At 44.8% G+C, this 24,818-nt stretch overlaps 2 protein-coding genes across 2 annotated transcripts in view; both read left to right on the top strand.

Moving 5' to 3' along the window:
• Positions 1-1,351, top strand: part of pld1b (phospholipase D1b) — a 33,772-nt gene extending 32,421 nt beyond the window's left edge. Inside the window, exons 24-26 of the mRNA XM_070852703.1 lie at positions 86-239; positions 788-905; positions 1,075-1,351. Coding sequence (XP_070708804.1) covers positions 86-239; positions 788-905; positions 1,075-1,299 — 497 coding nt within the window. The 3' untranslated portion in view covers positions 1,300-1,351. The remainder of the gene's footprint in view (positions 1-85; positions 240-787; positions 906-1,074) is intronic.
• A 9,527-nt stretch (positions 1,352-10,878) lies between these two features.
• The window catches only part of tnikb (TRAF2 and NCK interacting kinase b), a 54,020-nt gene continuing 40,080 nt past the window's right edge, over positions 10,879-24,818 (top strand). Inside the window, exons 1-2 of the mRNA XM_070852977.1 lie at positions 10,879-10,993; positions 16,271-16,336. Of these exons, the coding sequence (XP_070709078.1) occupies positions 10,886-10,993; positions 16,271-16,336 (174 nt within the window). The 5' untranslated portion in view covers positions 10,879-10,885. The remainder of the gene's footprint in view (positions 10,994-16,270; positions 16,337-24,818) is intronic.

The following is a 24,818-nucleotide window of genomic DNA, read 5'->3' as shown; positions in this document are numbered from 1 at the left end:
ACTTCAGGGTGAAATCAGGTGTTGCAGCGCCACCTGCTGGCCGAGTCTCTGCTCTAACTCGCCTTGTTCCCCGGCGTCACCGCAGGTTCTGCCAACATCAACGACCGGAGCATGCTGGGAAAGAGGGACAGCGAGGTGGCGGTGATCGTGGAGGACTCGGAGACGGTGACCGCGGTGATGGACGGACAGGAGTACCAAGCTGGGAAATTCGCCCTGCAGCTTCGCCTCGAGTGCTTCAAGTACTGTGTTATTTACATTTCTTTATCCAGTGCATCTTTCTGCTAATGTTCTTTTGTGTGAAATGTAGCTTAAAGACATTAAATGTGAAATAAGAGAAGAGAACACGGTTCGTAATCTCTCGTAAATGTTTTATTTGCATGCAGCAGGGATGCTTTTATTTATCTGTAAATGTATTTATCTTTCATTTGAAGCATATATTTAAATCAGCTGTCTCTAAATCAAGATTTGTAGTCATGATTTAGTCAGATTTTGTAATGTAAGTCAAGTTAAAATCCCTGTTTTAGTGAATGTAGTCTGGTGTGTGTGCTGTTTGTGGTTAAACCAAAAGGATCTTCCAGGTCTCTCTCTGTAGGGATCCTTTCCATGATGCTGTCACACACTCAGAATAACACTCTGAGCCTGTCAGTGGACGTATTTCAATTAAATAATATCAATTCAAACCCAAAATATAAAAAAATGGGGCCGAGGTTTAAAAATACTGGAGTTATTCTTTAAGTTTCTTGGTGCCAACTATCGTAGCTGTTTAATGTTTCTCGGTGTCTCTCAGGATGATTTTGGGCGCTAACACTGATTCCTCCATCGACGTGTCGGATCCCATCAGCGACCACTTCTACAAGGAAGTCTGGATGGCGACCTGCGCGCGCAACGCTACCATCTACCAGAGGGTGAGTCTGCAAATCCGTGTGTATTCCACCTCTGTTTAGCTCTATCATGATGAAAATGAAAATATAATATGACGCTGTAACTATCAAATCATGAAATGTTAATGGGATCCAGAGTCCAGAGCCAGTTCTCGATACCAAATCCCCGACACGTCCATCCTCTTTTCTTCAGGTGTTCCGCTGTTTGCCGTCCAGCGACGTCCGGAACATCCTGGAGCTGGAGGGCTACCTGGCCAAGCCGGGCCTGGACAAGGAGGACCCGGCCCGGGCTCACGAGGAGCTGAAGAAGATCCGCGGCTTCCTGGTGCAGTTTCCCCTGCAGTTCCTGTGCGAGCAGAACCTGCTTCCTCCCATCGGCTCCAAGGAGGCCATGGTGCCCATGGAGGTCTGGACCTGAGGCAGACGGACTCACCTGTGCATTCATGTGTTCGCTCACAGCATATGGAAGGCTTCCAGGTCCACACAGTCCACTCTGGTACCATTTTGGAAGAAAACAGCTGCACAGCCTTTTGAAAATGGTGGCTCCAATAGCTGCTTTTTTTTTTAGTGTTTTTTAAATTCATTCACTCCCTTAAAAAGATAAACAGCTGCATGAGTCACACGCCAGTGTAAATCACTAAAAAGGTAGGTTTGCCTTTAATCGAGCCTCGTGCTTGACTACAGTAGTTCCCAACCCTTGTTCTGTGTACCAATAGAGGCCCATCGACCATTTGTTTCTGTCTGCAAGGAACAGTGTGATTTTGTCCAAAAAGCAGATGATTGTCAAAAGTAGGGTGTTGGTGCAGTGAAAAGCTTGAAGTTGGTGCCGTCTGCCTGCGCTGCATCTTCCTCATCAGTCTCCCTCTCACAGCCAAAACAACTTTGCACTGGTCTGAACTAAGAAATTCAGAGAGTTTAAAAGATAGTTTGAGAGATTATTTGGAGCAAATATCTGGTATGAAGTAAAGTAGGCTCCACCATCAGTGGGCTCCACCATTGGATGGTGTGTTCATGATAGTATTACCAACATAACTGGTCAACAAACACAAGCAGGAAGTATAAAGAACGGAAGAGAGAACGAAGGCTCGTGGTAAAATCCATCACAGTTTACAGACTTTGTGGTTCAGTTTAAAATGTCGGTGTGCTCGCTCTCTCTTTGATGATTTCAGATAATCTGGAGATAAACTGTTTAGGTTCCAACGTGTCCGATTCTCTAACTGCCTGCTTTTCTTTACTCTTTGGACCGATTCTTAGCGATATGCTCACACCAACATTTCAGCCCAATAGGACAGCCAGCTGGTGATTTGGAAATGAAAGCCAAGCTGTAATAAACCATATTTGTCCTTATTAACATAATGTTTAGAGTCACAGCTGCAGCTTGAGGGGGACGGTCTTCCTATAGGACTGAACCCAGACCTCATTATTTAGGAGGAAACAACACGAGACAGTTGACTTTACCCGAATTAGCAGCATTAGCTGCCAACATGACTTCCAAAATGGCGTCAGCTGTGGTCGTGGCAGTGCCTCTGTACCAGCAGTGCCGCTGGGTGCACGTGAGTAACATTAGTTATCAGTGTCATTGGAAACACTTGAACTGGTTGTTTTAAACGGATGCAACAAACACATGGAGAGAAGTCGACCAGCAGCCGGAGCGTTGGACTCTACAGTGCCTGACCGCCTGGGCCATGTTTACAAGAAGGAAAATAAAAAAACGTGATCAACTCTGAGGCCTGACACGCCTCCTCCTTCCCCCTCACCACCAAGCTATTACTCTATAATCTCCTTTTTTTTTAAATCTGCTTGCTCCATCATTTAACAACACTATGCAACGTCCGGGGCCGGCAGACGCAGCTCTGGCTCTGGCTGTGTCGAGAGAGGATGGTTTGACAAAGACACTAAAGGACACTTTAATGACGACAGCGGTGCGGAGAAGGGGACGAAGAGCTGGTTGGAGCCCTCAGACGTTTTCTATATCTCGTCTCTCATATCTATGAAATCCTGCTTTTAATATTTATGTCAAACAGGAGATCACAAGTGCCAAAGATGACGATGTTGATACAGTACATACATTCACCTACATTCCTCATACTGTGGATTCTACATTCAGCCTTAAGTGACCTGTTTTTATGCTCTGACCTGGTCTTTGTAGTTCATTTTTAGCACTTTATGATAATTTCCTGGAGGTTTTATGGAAAAAACTAATGTAAATTGGAATATAGTATTAGTTTTTTGAGAAAAACAATGACCTGGTTGTGACTAAAAGACTATGTCTAAGTTACACTAGTAGTTATTTAATAAGAATTATGAGTAATTGTCCTTTCCAGAAAGCTGCCATGAAATTATGGACTCAAGTGCTGTTGTTGAACTACAAAACCTGCAGATTCATGCATGATGAAGTTTATTACGATGCTGCGTTTCATCAATGTCAGATGGAGGAAAATCTTGAGCGACAGTCAACTCCAGAGCAACATTAGTTTGTTTTTCTGTACATTGAAAGCCTCGTTCTTTTTTTTGGACCAACTGGTGGCAACACAATTTTATGCTTTCACCAAAACAACTTATCTTACCAAAGTCGACTGTTTACTGTCTTTTAGCTCTGGTTTTGGTCTCCACCACCTCCTGAGGGGAATATCTGGCTTGTTGGCAGCAAATTGTTTTACTTTCTTCATCAGCTAGTTTCTAACTGTCTGTCTGCTGTTTTTAAAGATTTTGTGATCCACTGAAATCACCGACACTCAACCAAAATCGCAAATGTGCCGTAAAACCTAAACTAGGTGCTAAGAAATGTTTTTAAAAAAACCTTCGTAGTGCTGAGGTGAACTGCAGAGTTGCTCATAATTCTCTGTAGGTTCGTCACTGTGAGTTGACACAGTTCATATAATGCAACACCATTTGGTCCGTTGTTTATTGATTTCAAAAAGAGAGTGAGTGTATAGTGGGCTCACATTCACCAGACGGGCTACAAATGAATATTAATGTTCCTCTGTCTGACCTTTAAACATGTAAATTAGCAACCTTTTGCTTTTGAAAGTTTACGCCGCCCCCAAGAGGCCAAAAAAAAAAATCTGTCATGAAGGTTAAAGATATTGATGAGTGCAGCTCTAAGGTTTTGTGGCATCTAATTCAAGTTTACAACAAACAAACAATCGCGTTTCCTTTTTGAAATCCAAATTTGTGTTTGTCTGCGAATTTCCGATTTTCCGACATTCCTGGAACACAGCATCACTCTTCCTCGGTGTCTTCCCTGTTGGTCTGTAAATTATCTGCATGGCCCTGTTTCGTGCTATGAATTTTACCCCCAAAAAACCTGAGAGGATACGTGCAGCCGACCGCATGCCAGCAGCTCCTTGCCATTAAGCGTTACAGATAAAAGCATGAACCCTGTCAGCTGAATGGTTGCCTTTAAAGCCACGGACATTATTGATACTTAACAGTGTGCCTGTCTAAAAGCTGCGTGTCTGCCAGATACACCTTAAGCTTCTCTACTGTTAATATTTAAAGAAAATGGGACTTTAAATGTGCTCTTCTTTCTAATCTTCTTCTCTACCTCCCCGTGTTTCTACCTCCTGCTCCAGTGCTCCGGTTCTTAGTCTTTGTGATGAATTTAGATTTTGAAAAAATCAAGAAAATTTGCAGTAACCCCCCAAATGTAGCCGAGGAAAGTAAATCTAAGAAAGGCAAACGAAAAGTTTAAAGTTTGCTGTCCTGTGCAATACCAGCCTGTTCACATCTAAAACAGAAATATCAAGAGCGATAAACTAAACTCACCCTACAGAAATACGATGGGCTCATCTGCAAAGAAGTTGATTTGAATGGGAATAGTTTGAAGAAATATTCTGTGCGTTCACAATAACTGAATTTAAACCAAAATAATTTGGATATAGTTATTCTTTTAGATGATTTTATGGTGTCTAGTGGAAACACAGACACACTTTAAGCCTAGATTCATACCAGGTGTACTGCAAAATGGGCCTTGAAACCTCCAAAGGTCGCCTCATTGTCCTCAAACGCTGCCTGCAGAGGTTGAGAAACACTTACCTGTCCCGTCTTTTCTCTGTCTGGCTTTGATCACTGTGTCTCTATGACAATGCACTATTTGCACAGACTGTTGTTTTCTTGCGGCGACCCCCTTAAATTATCTGCAGAACTACGTCGTGTCGCTTTTTGTGAAATGATGGAATAAATAAATGATGTATCAGTAAGTCATTAAAATGGATTTGGTCTTCATGTATTCACTTTGTTTTGTTTTTACTCAACATTTGTCATTTATGCTCCTGTCATCTGAAACACTGCTAATCTGGACTTTGTTGCTAAATGTAGGTGAAAATACCTTGTGCACTTGCATTTTGGCTCAAGCATATTAAACATTAAACATATATATGTTTAATCAGCGGTGGTAGTAATATAAAGGTGATGAAACTTGTGATCTGTGAAAAACCCAACACATGATTTTAGGCTGTTTGTTGTATTTTTAGACAAGTATATTTAAATGTAAGCAAATCAGTTATTCAGCATGTCACTACCACAGTTTTATTACTGGCAGTGTGGAGAGAGTTTTATCATCATGTATATTTACCAGTGTATTTTACAGGGCCATAAATTCCCTGAAAAACCAAAAGTTCTGAGACTTATTTTAATTGGAAATTAGTTTTGTTGAGTTTATACGCAGTTTCTGAAACCTTTTAATTAAAGGAACTGATTCGTCATTGTTTCAGAGTTAAATCCTAAATAATCCTCCTTTCACTGGAGGTTTTTCAGTATCTTTGTGCAACACTTGCAAGTTCCTCAGATCCAGAACAAGATAAAAGTCAGCAGAGGAATATTTCAGTAAATGAAACACGTTTTATCTGCCTCTTCATCGCACCTCCAGCTGCCGTCACGCCTCCCTCCTCTTCTGTGATCACTGGATGTTTTCCTCTCTCGTCTTCCGTCGCTCTGCACAGGTTTTTATCGCTGCTGCCACAGAAATGAAACACATGTCACTGATGAAAATGAAATCAGCTTTGTCCTCAGAGAACCTCCACCGGCACAAATTCCTCCCTCCTGCAGTTGTTATTTCTCCCACTGGGTGGGGCCACAGAAGCCATCTGAAACTTGTACTGTACTGTGATCTGGGCGTGTTAAAGCCACAGCATTAGACAGACTGTCATTTAAATTAAAAATGTGTAGCTGTATTAATGCAGCAGGTGTGTGTTTCTCCTTATTGTGCTGTGATGGAGCTCAGTTTGTGGAGAAAGGTGTTAAAACCCAATTTCAGTGCACGAATTTCTTCTGTTCTTCAAACTCAACGCAGTATTTTTCAATGTAGGTGATGCAGATTCTGTCTTTAATCCTTTATTTAGCCGACAAGGTCCCATTGAGATACAGGATCTGCCCCCCCGGAGAGTCCTGGTCACAGCATGAACCGTCTCACATGCAGTACAGGAAAGCTACACAAAGAGCTTTCACATATAAAGCGGTTTTCTCTGATTCTTACTCAGATTAAATGGGTCTTTGCTGGTGGAACCTGGTCTAAGCACGTGACAAACAGTGTCTGAGGGAATGTTTGGGTTTATGGGAAGTACCTGCTCTGAACTCAGTGTCTTTAACTGCAGTAGATACAAATACAATAAGCATAAATAAGTAAATACAAATAGAACAACTCAAGATAAACATTAAACATCCAAATTCAGATGACAAAACAGCCAATAATCTGATTTACTGTCTCATTGCTTTGACTTGAAGTACAACGTTTGACTCAACACATCAAGTTTCACTTTGTTTCTCACACTTTTGGCTTAATATTAATAAGTATTATTTGTGCGTTATTGTTCTACCTTTCTCCTCCACATGTCAGAGGGAAGTATCTTACTTTCCACTCCACTCCACTTATCTGACAGCTTTAGTTACGTGTTGCAGCTCGTTGCTGAATGACTTGTGACGTCTTACAAAAAGCAGTGTGCGGTTAGTCACAGTTCTTAACAGCTCCAACAAATCATGCACTTTTCCTCTAAACTTCTCTTTAGGACTTTCAGTTTAATACTTTATTTACTTTTTCCAGTTAATACTTGTGTACTTTTACTTCAGCAGGCTTTTTCGTGCATATTTCTACATTGCTGGGTGGGTGCTTTCTCTTAAGTAAAGGACCTGAGTACTTCTCTCACCACTGCCGTGATCACAGCCTTGGTTCAGGTGTGTCCTGCATGAGTCAGAAGCTGCACCTGACGGATCCTGAGGGAGCCGAGACGGTGTCAGCAGCTGCAGAGAACAGTTACAGCGGAGTGTGTGTGTGTGTTTACAGATCTGCCCCTGCACGCTCAGAAAGCCCTCCACGTGCTGACTGATGCAGTGATTTGTAAGAACTGGCTCTGCTTGCAGGGGTGGAGCCGCACAGGTGGAAAAGCAGGTACGCTGTAGGTTTCTGAGAAGAAGCCAGGGTGTAAATCTAAAAGAGAACATCATCTATCAATGTGTCTATCTAGTTAAATCCACCTGCATCTTATCAGTACAGCACAGGAGCACCTGTAGAGACGCAGCCAGTGTGACGTCATCCATCGGTTCTGAAGCCTCCAGTTTGGCATTTGGGACGCCGCCATCTTGGTTTTGGAACCAGAAGTGATGTTCGTCCCGCAAAGACCTCTGAGTCCGAGAGGTGAGGGTTCATCGTGACTCGCCTCTAATTGGTTAATCACAAAGTGGCCCCGCCCCCTCTACGTAATCGAAGACGTGCTACAGGTGACCGAAAATGGCGGAAGTAAAGAGATGTAAGACGCGCGGTGTGTGACGGAGCACAGACGTCACAGCTATTCAGTTTATTTGCGGGGAGGTGACGGTAAACTTTTGCTTTAGGGAGGAGCTGCTGGGTCTGAAGAGCAGCAGGACGGGGGAGGATGTTGTTGAAGCTGTGTGAGGTGCAGTTGACATGATGGGACTTAAATGGGACGAGCTGTGTGGAGACACCAGGGATGGGGGCTGTGCGGTGCGCCAAGGTGAAAGAAGGTGGAGGTAAGGCTGTTAAAGTGCACCAGGAGGCCCTCTGTGCAGAGACAGGAACACTGGTGTCCTCTGCTGTCTGACTGGGGCAGGAGACAATAAAGCTGGTCAGGTGATGATGACTGTCTGCATGAGGCCACAGAGATGTTTAGTAAAACTGTTCTTCTGCTTTGGGTGTGTTTAACCCTTTCATGCACAGAGGTCACTGCAGTGTGCAGCTCTTCAGAAGCTGTTCTTCTTCTATATGCATCAGTTTTGCTGCACATCAGCCGCTACAGTGAAGCTGCTGCATCACCTCATCCACTCAGAGTGAAGCCAAGATGGCCGACAGACAGCCAGAAACACCAAGGTGCTCTTTTGTTTCTGTTCAGACCTTCTAGAAAAAGAGACCATGCAGGTTAGAAACATATGGAGACATCAAGTAACATCTAAGGAGTCATGCAGTTGCTACATTTTCCAGGTATTGATTTTATATTGGGAGGAAGTTATGATTGATCACATGTCCACTGAAGTGTACATCATGCTTCAGGAGCTAGATTTAAACTACTGGACATGTAAAAATATCAGTATTAAAAAAGTTAAAATCTTGTTTTTCATAACTCATGCATGAAAGTTAATTGTTAATTGTGTTTTTCCACTGACTGTTCATCCTGCTGTCCTTTTTAGTTTAATTTGTAGGATTTGTTTTAGTTGGGGGGGGGTTAGAGAGCGGACTAACTTCCTTTAATTTTTGTTAATTGTTTTGTTTGTTTCTTCACTCTCCTGTTTAAGATCTGCGGTGGGTAATTGTTAACTGTAATCTCTAGTAGTAGTGAGACTGTGCTGGTTATAGTCACGTGTGGAGTGATAGTTTACATAATGTGACCCCGTTTGGATGAATAGGGTTGTGATTTTATATGTGCATAATAAATATTAACATCTATACACCTTCATTCCTTGTCCTCCATTTTATTTAATGCTTGGCCTGTGGGGTCCAACATCAACATAATTCGAGCACGAGGGCTCTGCCACAGAGGCGTTGATGCTGGACACGGGGACCTGCTCTACCATCCTCATGAGCGCTCTCTCTATTCCCTGAGGTCAGACATGGACCCGTTTTGAAGAGAGAAGGAGCGACCTCTTCATGAGCTCAGTGACCTTCTGTGGTCGGCATGTTTAGTGGATCTCACTGATCACCTGATCACCTGAACAAGAGCCTGCAAGACCAGCTTGTACCACGACTAATAAATGAAAGGCTGTGATGTGGGCTGTGACCCTAACCCTTTACTCATATTCAATTATCAGGCATCATTTACCTACATTTGATTGATTTTGCTAACTTTAATACGCTAGAGGAGATATTTTTCTGTATGTGGCCCTCAGTGAGAAAGGTTTGGACACCCCTGCTCTAAATGGACCTTAACTTACTAAAGGAACATCCTGCTGTGCTGAAGAAGACTCTGGTGTGGTTTGGCTCTTCGCTCAGTTTTCAGCAGGACTTTTGGAGCTCTGTTACCGACATGAAAGACTAAACCAGCTGTCTGCGCAGCAAAAGATGCAAAGTTAATAACAGCGGCTTCACGCAGAAGCCCTGAGCCTCTGGGCCCAGTAGGTCTGTCTGGTCACCCACTGATGGCTGGCACCAACCAGGCTCAGCTGGTCTGTTTTTGCTTTGGAGGGTTCCTAACTGAGTGAGCCATGATAAGAGCTGGTGTCCATCCACTGGGCCATCCTTTACCGCAGGAAAGGACGCAATGCTGCCCCACAATTCTTTGCATTTAAAGCGTGCAACACATCCGACAGCCCCACGTCAATGACACCCATGGTGTTTTCCATCAAGGTCGAGGAAAAAAGGTTGGTGATGCTGGGACCTGACGTGGAAACGGGACCCGAGTGGATGTCGCTGTGTGGATGAAACATGAACACCCATAAAAACACTGGCCACTTTTCTGAGGGTGCTTCCAGAAACCACAGACCTCTTTTCATCTGCACCGTGCATGTCGGCTGTTTCCTGACAGTAACAAAGATGGTGGCCTCTCTACGTGATGATCAGATATTCTTGATGTCTACACGTCTATATTTTGTCTGTACGGCTACTTGGATTATAAAATCGAGCATCAGCAGCTGGATTATGTATTTATATATTTATTTATGGTGGAGAAATCAGCTGCTGCTCAGTGTGACTGGAGACAGACTGGGGCTGGACTCACAGGGCACTAATGTTACCTTAAGTGTCCCTTTAATGATGTGACATGGAGACATGGATGAAGCATGAAAATGTCCCGTGTGGGTGTTTTAAAGGCCATTTTGTCTAGAGAGGGCAGTGTGTGTGTGTGTGTGTGTGTGTGTGTGTGTGTGTGTGTGTGTCCTGGTCACTTAACTGTGGTAATGACCTGCAGCTCAGAGTCTTGATTGATCACCACTTAGTTTTGTCCTTAATAACCTGCCATACAGGAACAGACAGCTGCCTCTCTGTCCTATCACACTGGAGGTGTGTGTGTGTGTGTGTGTGTGTGTGTGTGTGTGTGTGTGTGTGTGTGTGTGTCATTGTGGGCGTCTCTGTCTGAAGCGCAGCCTCCTCACAGGCCACTCCCGGGAAGCGCGCTGCTGTTCCGCCACACAGACGGACGGACGGACGGAGTGTGTCCGCCCTCGGTGCGCCTCTCCCCGGCTGCTGCTGCTGCTGCTGCTGCTGTGCCCTCGAGCCCGTCGCGGTCTCCTGTCTTTCGATCTGCGGGCGCGTGCGTGTGCGTCACCCTCCCTCCCTCCCTCCCTCCTTCCTGTCCTCTCCCCTCTCCTCTCCTGTCCAGATCTGGGGTCGAGATGGAGGCACGTAGCACCGGATCCACCGCGCCGAGCAGCATGTAGCACCTGGAGCGCCTCCTGCCTGCGCTCCTCTCGGTCACTTCGCCTCTCGGGGATCCGCCGCCCGCGCACGGATTTTCGGGGATTTAATTTTCTTTTTTCTTTTTTTGGGGTGGGTGGGGGGGATTTATTCATCTTAAAGGAGTGTTAGTGTGTGTTCATCCCCGCCGCTCTGCACCTCTCGGTCGATGGTCGTTGAGGAAGCTTCCATCTTGAGTCCCGTATCTACCGAGAGAACCATGGCGAGCGACTCCCCAGCGCGGAGTCTGGACGAGATAGACCTGTCTGCACTACGGGTAAATGTCTCCCTCTGTGTGCACGTGCATGTGCATGTCTGTGTCTATGCGTGCGCGTGCGGCTGTTGAGCACCTGTCCACCCCCCCCCCCCTCTCTCTCTCGCTCCCTGCACCCCTCCTCCTCCCCCCCTCCATCTTTGCAGCCCCGCTTCTCTCCATCCTCCTCACCGCGCAAGGATGCGTCTCCCTGCGCCTTCATCTGGGTTTGCAGCCGGTGCTGTGCGTGCGCGTGCATGTGTGATAGCCTGTGTGTGTGTGTGGGCTGTAGGTAGTGCTCGTGCACGGCGGCCAGTGATTGAGGAAATCAGGTCTGCTAGCAGAGCGGACCGTGCGGCCTCCTCCTCCTGTTTGTTTGTTGTTGTTTTAACATTTGGGACGTGATGTAACGAGACCCTGAGCTGCTGCTGCTGCTGCGCGTGCACACATCCCCGTGCGCGTGCGTCAGACAGCATAATAGAGGCCGCTCCGTCTGCACTATGTGGGGCAGATGTTAAGCTGCCTGCTCACTGACACACACACACACACACGTACAGAGGCTGCAGATGCACGCTCACATGCACACTTCCTCTCTCTCTCTCTCTCTTGCACACACACACACACACACTCACACTCACACACACACACACACACACACACACACACTCACACACTCACACTCTCCGTGAATAATAGCGATGATAACCGCAACAGGAGCGAGTTCCGCCATTTCGTGATGTTGTGGCGACAGCAGCAGCAGCAGCGGCTGTTTGTGTGAGCCTGTGCGCGTGCACGTGCGCAGAAGGAGACAGTGCAGGAATGTGTGTGTGTGTGTGTGTGTCTGTGTGTGTGTGAAGGGAAGGGAGGCAGTGATGATACATGGAGAAATACCAACTTACAGTTTCTAATTTGGATTCAAGGTGCTCAGTTCAAGATTAACTACACAACTGTGACTGTGTGACTGTGTGTGTGAGACTGTGTGTGTGTGTGTGTATGTGACTGACTGTGTGTGTGTGTGTGTGTGTGTGTGTATTCTGCACAGCTTTTCTCTGGTGTCTTTCTATTCTCCACCTTTCGGCTGCTGCTTACGCAACACAGTTGTACCTGCAGAGCAACAATCAAGTCTGGACATGATCAGCCGGGTGGGACTGCATGTCTGTGTGTGTGTGTGTGTGTGTTTCACAGACACACACACACAGACAGACAGACACACCAACAGACAGACAGGCAGGCAGGAAGATCAGAATAAACCTTCATGTTCTTGCAAAGATGAGAATCTTTGCTCTCTCTCCCTTTCTGGCATGACGACTAGAAATTAGGTCACCCAGGACAGAGCTGAGAGAGCTGGGGGGAAACATTTCAGTGTGACGTAAAGTCTGTCGCAAGCACACACACACACACACACACACACACACACACACACGCTTCCTGGTTGTGCAGGTCGTCACGAACCCAAACGAGCTCCTCTGATCGTCTCCTCATACAGTGTGTACAGATCCACCCCCCCCTCTGCTCCGACAGGCTGAGGTTCATCCCTCTGACAGCTCTGGTCAGGGACAGTGGTAGTGGCTGCACAGAGGTCTTGTCCTTTCCGTTACCTGATGTCCTTTTCCGTTATTCACACAAAATCCAGGAGGGGAAATGTTCTCCTGAAGGAAAACTCCAGCGAGTCGAGCAGGTCAGGAGCACGATAATCAGACGTTTGGTCACATTAGTCGGACACGTCGTGAGAAAACGTTCTTTTCTTCAGTCGTTTGTACAAAAGCCTGAAACAACGTCCAGAACAGGGACCTTGTGATTCTTCTGCACAGTAGTTTGAACATTGTTATGGAGCCGTAAACCTCTTCGGGGGGAGGCTTGGACGGTTGGATCAGCAAAGTGAGTGAGTGAAACCAACAGCCAGCCAAAGACAAAGAGACTCAGGTTATTAGAAATCCACAATTGACCTTTTAAATGCAGCCAAAGGCAGATGGGTAGTGAACTACATACTCATTACGAGAAGCTGAGAGGCTGTTGGCGACGTTCTGCCTTTCAGTGGTGCAACTTCAGTGTCTTTAAGCAGAAAAAGGTCGGGGTTGTTCAGGAAGTGTGATGAAGGCTTGAACAGCTGAAACACACAGGCGGTTGTTGTGCATGTTAAAAACGTTTTACCGTGAGAGCGTCGTGGGCCTTTCTTCTTTGGTGCAACTTCGGTTTGTAAAAGGAACATTTCTACCCAGATGTTTGTGTGACGCAACCTTTTGACAGAAGCTGCAGAAGTCAGAGACAGGAACAGCACCGACAGTCTGCTCGATTTTCAAAATAAAGCTCTCTGTGCAGACTGCTGATCGAACGCTCCACCAGCCAGAAAGGGTGTTTTAACAGCACTTTCATTTTAGCTTTAGCTGCTGTCTGGAGGCCACAGCAGGCCCAATTAGAACAGACACAGTAAGGAGCTAAGTCTGCTTTTTCATGTTAGAGGCACTGAAAAACAAAAGTCTGCCTCTGAAAGGTTCCCGGTGGGACCTGTAGCAGCTGGACCACAGACGTGCCCGCTGGGATTTCACAGTTACCAACCTCTGAAGACTAAATTCGCTCCATTTTTGATGTTCACAGACACTTTGGTCACCAACAGCTTGACAAACAGTAAATCCTTCACGCTCACCTGCGATCGACGCTCAGCTTTTTTAAAAAGACGTGACCTAAAACCCAACCTAACAGATGTGGCCTAACGTTAGAAAGTAGAAAGTGAGGATTTCAAAGACGTGGCCCGATGCATTCTGGGGGTTTGCAGAATCGCCCCAATGTTGGCATCTTCGGCTTGTGAAGAAAAAACTGGTGGATGTTGTTAAACTCTGGGAAAACCTTTTTATTATCGGCTTTGATGTCATATATTTGTGCTACATTCACGCTCTTGGGGACAAACTGGTGTGTTAGTGGGAACTCTTACCGGCCTGCTAGTCGCTGGCAGGCTTCAGGTGGGGCCCCTGGTGTCCTCCACTTTCTTAGGCTGTTGTTTTGTATTATGTGTGTGGTCCGACAGTTAGTAAGGGATGGAACAGGCGTGTGTGTGTGTGTGTGTGTGTGTGTGTGTGTGTGTGTGTGTGTGTGTGTGTGTGTGTGTGTGTGTGTGTGTGTGTGTGTGTGTGTGTGTGTGTGTGTGTGTGTGTGTGTGTGTGTGTGTGTGTGTGTGTGTGTGTGTGTGTGTGTGTGTGTGTGTGTGTGTGTGTGTGTGTGTGTGTGTGTGTGTGTGTGTGTGTGTGTGTGTGTGTGTGAGAGGCCTGGTCTTCCAGGATTAGATGTGCCTCTGTTTGACCTTGAGTGAAAAGGAACACTGCTTTTTAAGATAATCCCCTTCAGGAGGCACCACTGTAATAGTCCACACACACACACACACACACACACACAGGTATGCTTAAAGATGAAGATCAGTGTTTTGGGAGCTTTATTGAATTTTAATCAGCCTGAAGATAAGATTATCTCCTCTGTGTGTGTGTGTGTGTGTGTGTGTGTCTAGCTGTGTGTGTGTGTGTGTTTAAATCACCTGTCCACAGATGTCTTGTGTGGGGATAATTGTCAGTGTTAATGTGGGATTTTAAGACCAAAACACACTTCTACACTTCATACACAGTTACCTCCAAACCCTCTGAGCTCCACCAGGAAATAAAAAAACCACAACTTTCATCCAGAATTAAATAATCTACCGTATTTACCGGACTATAGAGCGCATCGGAATATAAGCCGCAGATATATACGTTGTGAAATGAGATGTTTACACAGAAAGATTTTGTAAATGTTTATTTACAGACCTTAATTGTGTCCAAACGGTTCCTGTAACACGGCAGTAAAACGGCCGATCGAACAAAACAGAAAAGTCATTAATGTTTTTATTCGTCCTCCTCCTGTGTGCTGAAACCGTCACTGAAACGTTAGCGAAGAAAAATCTCTAGATTAGTTGTATAAGCCGCAGGGTTCAAAGCGTGGGGAAAAAGTAGCGGCTTATAGTCCGGTAAATACGGTACATTTGCAATAACACCAATGATTAAGAAGAATTTGGCGCAATTGGCTCTATTTGCCTCGGCAGTAAAGTCACATTGTTGTTTATTGGAATAAATAGTTGCTAAACATGAAACCTCAGCCTGCAGTCGGTTAGCTTAGCTTAGTTTAGCTTAGCTTAGCTTAGCTTAGCACACGGGGGCAAACAGCTAGCTTGGCTCTAAAGGTGAGAAACATCCACTTACCTGCAGCTGTGAGGCGTTCAAGTGTAGCAGCAAGCAGCTCAGTATTTCAGCTTCAGTGGCATCTAGAGGAAAAGTCCTTTTATCTGATTTTATATTTGAGTTGTTGTCATAACAAGATCTGAAGTGTGAAGTAGTGAGCTCGTTTCCAGTCTTCTAAGCGAAGCTAAATTCAGGACGGTGACGACGACTGTGTTATCTGTAACTATACTACTGTAATGTCGTAGAGCAGCAATGAATCATGGGTATTTCCCTCCCGGCTCCTCTGCAGTAACGTTTCTGCTCTTTGGCTCCATGTTCACCAGTTCCACGCTCACTGGGCTCCATATCGGCGACAATTGGTTCAGTTTCCCTTCGTAAATGTTTTAATTGAACATCATCATACCAGTGTGCTGCCGTCACCAGTAGCTGGTTATAAATTCACGGCACTTTATGGCTAAAAAGCAGATAACCGCCACAAATCTTGTAGGTTACAGACTTTTGCAGAGCGGGAACATCTGTGAGCGATACCAGATTAACGTTTAACAACAATCAATACTTGATGTTTTAGTCTGTAACTTCACAAAACTCTGGATTTGGAACAGCTGACTATCCTGAGTTTTTCCCAAAATGTCAAGCTTTTACTTTAAAAACACCGTTTATGCCGAGATCAAGATGGAAACTGTGCAGCCGGTGTCATGCGTGTGGTTGCATGGAAGAAGCTGACGAGAACACACACAGGTTTCTCTTCTTTACATCACAGTTAATAATTCAGATTACGGCAGGAAGTCGACTGTAACCTGGTTATTTCAGGGCAAGTAAATGAGCCAGTGAAGCAGCAGATAAACAGGAAACTAGCTGCCCAAACTGACCTGCATTAGCATGAAGAATGAAGTCATAGGTGAGCTGATGAAGGAAGAAGGACACTGAGAGACACAGAGAGGCTTTTCATGGAGTATTACCACCGGTATGCAGTGCCCAGCCAACCTTTCATGTGTGTGTGAAGGTCACATTCCTCACACAGACATTCCTACGTCCATCTAGTGTCCATATTAGTCAGTTCTGTCTGTCTGACGGTCTTCGTGTGTCTTCCTCTCTCTGACAGGACCCAGCTGGTATCTTTGAGCTGGTTGAACTGGTTGGAAATGGCACCTATGGGCAGGTCTACAAGGTAAGACTTCATAATCTTCATCTCCTTTACTGCCAGCTGTGTGTGTGTGTGTGTGTGTGTGTGTGTGTGTGTGTGTGTGTGTGTGTGTGTGTGTGTGTGTGTGTGTGTGTGTGTGTGTGTGTGTGTGTGTGTGTGTGTAGCTTCCTCCTACAGTCAGGAAGTTGCCATTGAAACTGTTTTGATGTCATAACAGTTGATATTATTGTTTTTCACATTGAGCATGTTTGCAGCTAATGAGCTCGGGTATATTTTTGGATTTTCACGCTGATACGTCCTGTAAACCTGCACGAAAAGGCAAAAGTCTTTTCCCTGTCATGCCTGAACCCTGTGATAAATCCCTTAAAAACACCTGCTAACTAAATCCTAGCTTTTGCACCTTTATTATCTTCTCTCAGAAGAAGTAATCTCACCTGCTAACCAGCTGTTGACGGCCTTTTCTATGCTGAGTGTCAGTCAGCCAGTGGCATTTGTGAACATGCACGTAATTTATTCTGCTGCTCAGTGGCGCTGTGTCTAGTGTGTGTGTGTGTCTAGTGTGTGTGTGTGTGTGTGTGTCTGGTGTCTAGTGTGTGTGTGTGTGTCTAGTGTGTGTGTGTGTGTGTGTGGACACTTGCAGCTGCACACACGCCTCTGAATGGCCTGTTCATGGTGTGGCTGGAAGGCGTGGGAAGTCACCCATGGCCACACGGTAATCCACAGCCACACCGAGCATTTGTCAGTGCAACAGTTTGAGTCGTTAATCCTGGATGTGCTGGTGTCTCTCCTCCATGTGCCCCCCCCCCCCCCCCCCCCCCCCGTGAACGCTCTCCCAGATTTAGCAGCTGTGCTACTTTGCTCAGAGTATTTTGATGCTATCCTCTTGATTGAATCATCTTTTAAGTCAGCAAAGTACACAAGAGGTCGACTGATAGTGGATTTTTAAAGGCCAATATAAGCCCCTCCCTCCCTGACGCACACAAGAAAGTAAAAATAAAGAAAAAGTTCTCTACCTTTTATAGGAAAGTGCTTAGTTTGAGACTTGATGCACAACAAAACTAGTTCCTCTTGCTACTAACACACAAAGTTAGCCAACCTAGCAGAGCTAACAAGCTGTGTGAACCTCAGTGGACTTTTCGGCCCTTAGCACGCTGAGCTATCACGGCTATCTTCCCCTCTGCATGCAAATTGGCTGTGAAGCCATCGGCCGCTATCGGAGCCTGTAAAACGTCCCATTGGATCTGAATAATGGGCCGAACCGATCAGTCGCTGTGCTTACGGACCAGTCAGCACAATCATCAAGTCAACATTAATCCTCGATGCATGCCGCTGTGCTGTTTGCTCTCTCAGAAAGTCTTTGAGTGATTCTTTCAAATATTAAGAAGACTCAACGCTTGTTTGCTGAATGTTTTAAAGACTTGTTTTGAGCTGATTTACTGGTTTGAGGTTTTGTATTTTCCGTGTTCGTACTAAATCTGCAAAGTTTGTAAAATGCTTCATTTTAAATGTTTTCAAGGTTTGAATTCTAATATACGTCCTGAAAAATGCTCGTTTTTGAAACACAATCTGGAGTTTTATCTACAGAATCACTCTTGTGAACCAAAACTCTGTTATTGTTGGAAATGAAACGATCCCGTCGTCCTATTTGTTTCTCTCCTGGCGTCTCACAGCAGATGAACATCAATAAAAATCAAACCGTACAATCAAAGTTAATATGAGCATGTTGATTGGTTAACAGTGATTTCTTAGGATGTAAAGAAATTCTGTAAACTTCATTTTTCACAGTTACATTTATAGTAACAGTCTAGATGTGATGACCAGAGCCTTCTGAGGATCTTTGGTTTCTGTTCCTTGAAAAGTGAATTCTACTCTTAAAGAGCTTTACAAACCCTGTATTTTAAACAGATTTACATTTCAGGAACCAAACACTGTGCTTTGGCTAGTAGTGCGTGCTACGGATCAATAAGTTAGATATTTGTATCTCATATAAAACGTCTCTGTCAAAGCTCAAGGTGACGTCTTTAAATATCTCAGATATTTTGTCCCAAACCCAAAGACGCTCAGTTTCCATTCAGAGAGGAGGAAAGAAACCAGGAAATACTCACAGTTAATTAATTAGAGAATTTGGACACTTTTTTTCTTAAAAATGACTCAAAATGATTAATCAGTCATCAGAATAGTTGGCGATGAACTAACTAACTAACTAATTGATTCACTGACCATGTGTTGCAGCTCTGCTCAGAGTGTCTGCTGCTCAGAGGATGTAATGAAACATGGGGTTAGACATCTGCTGGCTGAGTCAGAGGTCACTTCATCTCCTCCTCCGACTGTGACATGAACTCAAATTAACGCCACAACTTCATTTTAGACCGAAACTCAAGTTACTACTGACTTTCTCCTTCGCTCGGCAGCGGAAGACGCCCACACAGACTGTAACAACACAGCAGAGAGGCTTTGTGTGTGTGTGTGTGTGTGTGTTCTCTCACTTCGAATGCAATTAATACACTCGCACAAGCCCGCTGATACACAGAGAGAGACACACGGCGAGCCTCGACACATTCATCCTGTCTGCTGGCTGCTCTGTATTGATCTGCTGCCTCAACGAGGTGACGCCTCCTTTGGCGAACTGATTGATGGAACAAAATGCAAACCGTGATCAATCACGAAGCACGGTGGGTAAATTAAGACCTTGCATTATTAAATAACAACACACACCCAAAGAAATATCAGCTTATTTTGCTACCTGGAGATGGTTTCAGCCTCAAAACATTTTACAGTCCAGCTTGAATACAATATTTGTTCTGCTGTATTTCACAAGTAAGTATGAAATTAAAGGGAAGCCAGAGACTGGATCCAGAGACAGAACACTTGGAGCTAGTTAGAGCACCGGGAAGCATTAGCAAGTTGATTTTCCATCCGTCCATCTGTCCATTTTCTCCTCGGCTTATCCGGGGTCGGGTGGCGGTGGCAGCAGGCTCAGCAGAGTGTACTCCAGACGTCTAACCCGTCTCTGGAGCAGCACTTTCCAGCTCCTCCTGAGTCGTTCGCAGACCAGATGCGATGTGAATCCCTCCAGGGCGTTCTGGGTCTCCTCCCTCCGACAGGAGATGCTCTGGAGACATCTTAAGCAGATGCCCGACCCACCTCAGCTGACTCTGGGTCTGACATTTTTCCTCCACCGCTTCCTCAGGACGGTCTAAACCCAGCTCACGGTCCCTGCTAGTGGGTGAAAAGTCCGACCAGTCCAGCTCTCGGTGAATTCAGCTTCACACTGATGAGGAGAGCCGACGTCTTAGGATCAAAAAGTGACGTCGCTGTGAACTCTTGGTCGTCACAAGCCAGTTATTCCAGTGGGATTGTGGGATGTAAAACGTCCCACTCACGTGTTAATGTTAAAAGAAAGATTACTATATAAAAAAATGAAATAAAAAATGGATATAAGGGGTCAGAGCCCTCATCACCTCTCCTTCGCTCTCTGTCCTGTCAAATAATCAAACTTCAGTGTTAGCCAGCTGACTTAAGTAAGAAAACCAAGAAGTGATTCTTATAGTATTTATCTTACATGGAGCATTACATTACCTGGTTGCTTACAAACTAACTATAGGAGAGAAAGCACTCACTGGTCTGCAGGCGTTAAAATCAAACATCCAACTTGACCCTCCACCGTCGTCTCCACACTCTCCAGACGGACAGTGAATGCAACGTGGAAACAAAGATTCTGCAGAAATGTAGTAAAACCTTTCCTGGTTACACACAATGTACAGAGTATAGAACAAATAGCAAAGCAGAGCCAACAAAAACTGTAGTAATAATAATAATCAGGATGGTAAATAAAGAGTCCTTGACCCTGGGATGAGGTGTGTGGTTTAAGAAATGCAAAGCAAAAGGTTTGGAGTTAAAGCTGTGCTCTCAGTGGAAGACTCCCTGGGCTAAACTGGAAATTAATTGGAATTAATTAATTGAAAGTGTCTCCATTTTTCCTATAGTTAGTGCCAAATTCTTTCCAGGAAACTTCGTCAGAAATTGCAATTACATGTCGGGAGGAAAAGGAAACAGTAATCCAGAGCGCTCAAGTGAAAATAGCGGAGTGAATGTACTTAACTCTCTCTAAGTTCTGACTGATTCTCGACCCAGAGGAGGATATTTTTCATTCATCCTCCCTGCCAACGTTTTCCAGCTGCTCTCAAATCATTTTTCTACCCTCTGGGCCGCTCACGCCTCCCCTCTAGCTCACAGTTTTAGTAATCCTTCACAGTTACACACAGTGAGCAAGCAAGAGGAAAGAAATATCTGAATGATGGGGGAAGACTGTCAGTTTTTGATGAGCATTAAAGCGTGGAAAACACGCTTAAAGTTTGCATTTTACTGCAGGAATTTACCAGCTGCTGTTACGGGTTGGTATCTTGCTAGGCAGCATGTTTGAATAGACCAGCAGCTCGTGAGTTCTGTGTGGTAAAATTGCTGTTTTTGTCAATGGAGTCTGGTTGATTTGATGAGAGAGATATAACGGTCCACTAAAAATGCTTGTTTGATCCACTGACAGGCTCAGAGTGTTATTCTAAGTGTGTGACAGCATCATGGAAAGGATCCCTACAGAGAGAGACCTGGAAGATCCTTTTGGTTTAACCACAAACAGCCGTTATATATCGCTCTCTGCACACACACCAGACTACATTCACTAAAACAGGGATTTTAGGGAGCTGCTGCCTCGATCAGTTAGTTCATTTGTGTCATTTTCTGTCATTTGGTGTTTTTATAAGTTAGTTCAGATCTGAAGTAAGACATTAAAACACCACAGTCACACCAATTAGACCAGTAACTCCTGAGGTAAAATCCCTGTTTTAGTGAATGTAGTCTGGTGTGTGTGCTGTTTGTGGTTAAACCAAAAGGATCTTCCAGGTCTTTCTCTGTAGGGATCCTTTCCATGATGCTGTCACACACTTAGAATAACACTCTGAGCCTGTCAGTGGATCAAACAAGCTCTTTTAGTGGACCTAAATAGCCTAAATGATTATTGCAGCCATTTTCTACTTGATCAATTCGATAACTTTTTGTACCTACCAGTCATTTAGAGGCCAAAATATGTGAAAACAAGGCCCAGGATTAAAAATACTGGCGTTAGTGGAGAGTTTCTACCAGATTTGATTAATCAGCCAATCAGTTTAAAAAGTGGAGTTCATTCAATTTGCTATATTGATTGAAGCTCCTGCAACCTGAAGGTCTCGGCTTTGTCTCGAAAACGTCTTCTTTCCCTCTGCACTGCTGCTGCTGCTGTTAATCAGAATTACTTTTTAATTCACTCACTGGGTTGAATTAACAACCACATCAGAGACCTTTTTATGTCACAAACAACTCTTGTTCCTGCTCTGACTGAAACTCTACATGTATTCAACCTTTTCTTTCTTTTTATTGTGGAATGGTCATAGTTTTAAGATGCTTCGTGCTTGTATGTGCTGGATGAATGTGGGCATGATCCGCATTTACAGGCCTCATTTGTCAAAAGTTAACTATAAATTGATTCCTTTGCGGGAGGCTTTTAGGCGTTGACAGTGAAGCACAGATCTGGTTTAAAAGCCCTCCAGCGACGCCTCCTTCCTCATTCATGTCTCCTTTTTATCACATTCCTGGCAGCCGGAAGGCTTTTATTCTCAATCAGCTGCAAACGCATGACGAATACAAAAGTGTTTGATTTAGCTCAGAGTGTAAATTCACTAAAAACTGGTTGGAGTCTGGTGTTTTTCTGCCTCTCTGATCTTTTGATGCTCCAACCTTTTGTTTACCATCTTTTGCCATATTTGTATTTCACTGTTTTCCTGAATATATTTATTTGTCTGCCGCATTTTATACATTTTATCGTTCATTGTTCATCGTTTCATTTACCTTTTATCCTTTTTGCTGTCTCAGTTGTTTTAGCCTCTGAATCCATTTTTAACACCCTGTTACCTCCACTTTTCGATCGACTAATCGATTGATCAACTACTCAGTTCAGCTCCACTGTATGGAATATGTAATATGGTGCAGCACGCATTCCCATCACAGTAATATATCAACAAAACAAGACACCGCCCCCCCCCCCCATGCTGTTTCCATGCACTGTTGACTGTGACAGTGGTGAGAAACTCAGCTGGTATCTTTAGTCGGTTTCCGTGTGCGTCTCGATGTGTCGAGTCTTGTGTTCAGGTTAAGAATGTGAGGCTTGTCTGAACGCGGAGACCTGAGGTGTGTTTTTACGCCTCAGGCTGCCTCAAAAGGATATTCTGCCCTTTTCTATCTCCAGTCGTCCTCCTCCTCCTCCTCACCTGCCACCTCCCTCTGTTCTCGCTCTACCGCTATCTTTATCTCTCCCTCCTTGCAATACAGCTTCCTCATACCATCTTGATTCAGCCACAGTCTCTCTCTCTCTCTCACACTCACTTGCACACTGGGAGCTCGGTGTCACCTTTGGGAGACTGTTTGGCCGACCGTTGGTGTCGGCGGAAGAGAGATAGCAAAACAAAGAGGCTCTCTGAGGCGGTATCTCTTCCTCTCATCTCTCCTGTTTTATCTGCCTCGCCTTTTATTGCTTCATTGTGGTGGATCGCTGCCATTTGTCCTGCAGTCACAGCAACACCTCACACACTTAACCTGAGGTCCAAGAAGCAGGTTTACACGGTTATCTGGATATTAATTTCGCTGTGTAAATCCCAGAATCCATGCGAATGTGGAAGTGAAGTATAACGGTCTGGTCTTGGATTTTTTTTTTTTTTGCAGCTGTGAAACCGTAAACATCTATAACCTTTGGCTTATTTTAATCTCTCACAGAGGGCTACCAACTTGACAGTGTTATGCAGTTTCTGCTTTGCACCTTCAAAGTCTTACAGCCAAATCACCAAGGAGATCAGGACAGATTTATTGACAAAGCTAGCCAATAACACTAACTGAGCCCAATTAAAGTAGGCCCACTATAAAGTGATTGTTTTTACCACTGACAGGCTCAGATTGTTATTCTAAGTGTCTGACAGCATTATGGAGAGGATCCCTGCACAGATAAGCCTGTAAGATCCTTTTTGTTTAACCACAAACAGCCGTTAAATTGCTCCCTTCCGAGACACCAGACTCCATTGACAAAAACAGCGATTTTAGCCGGCTGAATGCTGGATTTGCTGGTCTGCTGCAACCTCTGTTGGGTAGTTTGTTTGTGTTATTGTGTGACTTTAAAGGGTTAATTCGGATCCAACACAATATTTGTGTAACACACATAACATAAATAAACTAACCAATGAAGAGAGCAGCCATTGCAGCCCATTTTGTGGCTGCAGGATGAGGCGATCTACTGGACCAGTACCGAAACCTTTTGTACCGACCAGTTTAGACAATTTAGACTCAATTAGACCCAAAAATATGTAAAAACAGAGACCAGCTGGTGAAAACAGTGGAGATATTTAGCCAGATATTTCCCACAGGAGGAGGTGGAGACCAAAAACGGAGTTAAAAGAGAGAGATTATTGGACTTGATATTCATCAGGTGACACAAACACTACTCCACATGTGGGATCGCCTCTCTCCATAACTTCTGGATGTGTAAATAAGCTGCAGATTGCTAACAAAAGGTGACGATATGTCGATGTGGTGTTCACTCGTCTTCTGCAGGTTGTGTTTCATAGTGATTAAACATCATTGCACTTCTTTCAACACGTCATTAAATACGGTTGGCTGGAAAAGAACACATTGTATTATGTCTAGTTATTTCTATGTGTTTCCTTGACTGAAAGGTCTGCAGCCTCGTTAGAGCAGATCGAGGTTAATTGTGGTCGCTGTGGTTCATCTGTTCTGTCTGTGTATATTTTACACATGCGACATGGTGTCTGTCATCGAGAGAAACCTGATGATTGTTGAGTGAGCGTGAATCCGGCTTCAGATTGACAGTAATAGTCCTCTTCTACCTGCCCTTTATTTAGCTGCTGCTGCTGCTGCTGCTGCTGCTGCTGCTGCTGCAGCGACATGACTGACTGAGAAAGAGAGAGACTGACGGAAAGAGGGAGATAAAGCGAGGGAATAAGTGATACAAAACAGACGAGACACACAAAGAGAGACAGACAGAAAGACGTGAAAAAGAGAACAAGAGACTTTCCGTACTCTGAGGTGGTTTCGGCCTGTCAGATATGTTCAGTGTCTGATGCAACGCTGCGCAACCACAACTGTGTGTGTGTGTGTGTGTGTGTGTGTGTGTGTGTGTGTGTGTGTGAGAATCTGAGCAACTCACATGTGCAAGTGACCAAGAGTGTGAAATATCATGGCCCTCTAACACACACACACATGCACACACACACACACTCAGACACACGTACTGCCATCACTTTGCCTCCTCCAACCCCCCATTCGTTGCCCTCACTAAACAACCTGCCAGCCCTGTTGCTAGGTAACCATGAGGAGATGGTGGTGTGTGTGTGTGTGTGTGTGTGTGTGTGTGAGAAGGAGTGCGATGGGGTGGTGGGCTGGTGGATGAATTTCCACTTTCTCGCTTTAA

This window comes from Pempheris klunzingeri, chromosome 21, assembly GCF_042242105.1.
Source record: "Pempheris klunzingeri isolate RE-2024b chromosome 21, fPemKlu1.hap1, whole genome shotgun sequence".
In the NCBI taxonomy this organism is placed as follows: Eukaryota; Metazoa; Chordata; class Actinopteri; order Acropomatiformes; family Pempheridae; genus Pempheris; species Pempheris klunzingeri.
This window is presented reverse-complemented; position numbering and strand designations above follow the sequence as displayed.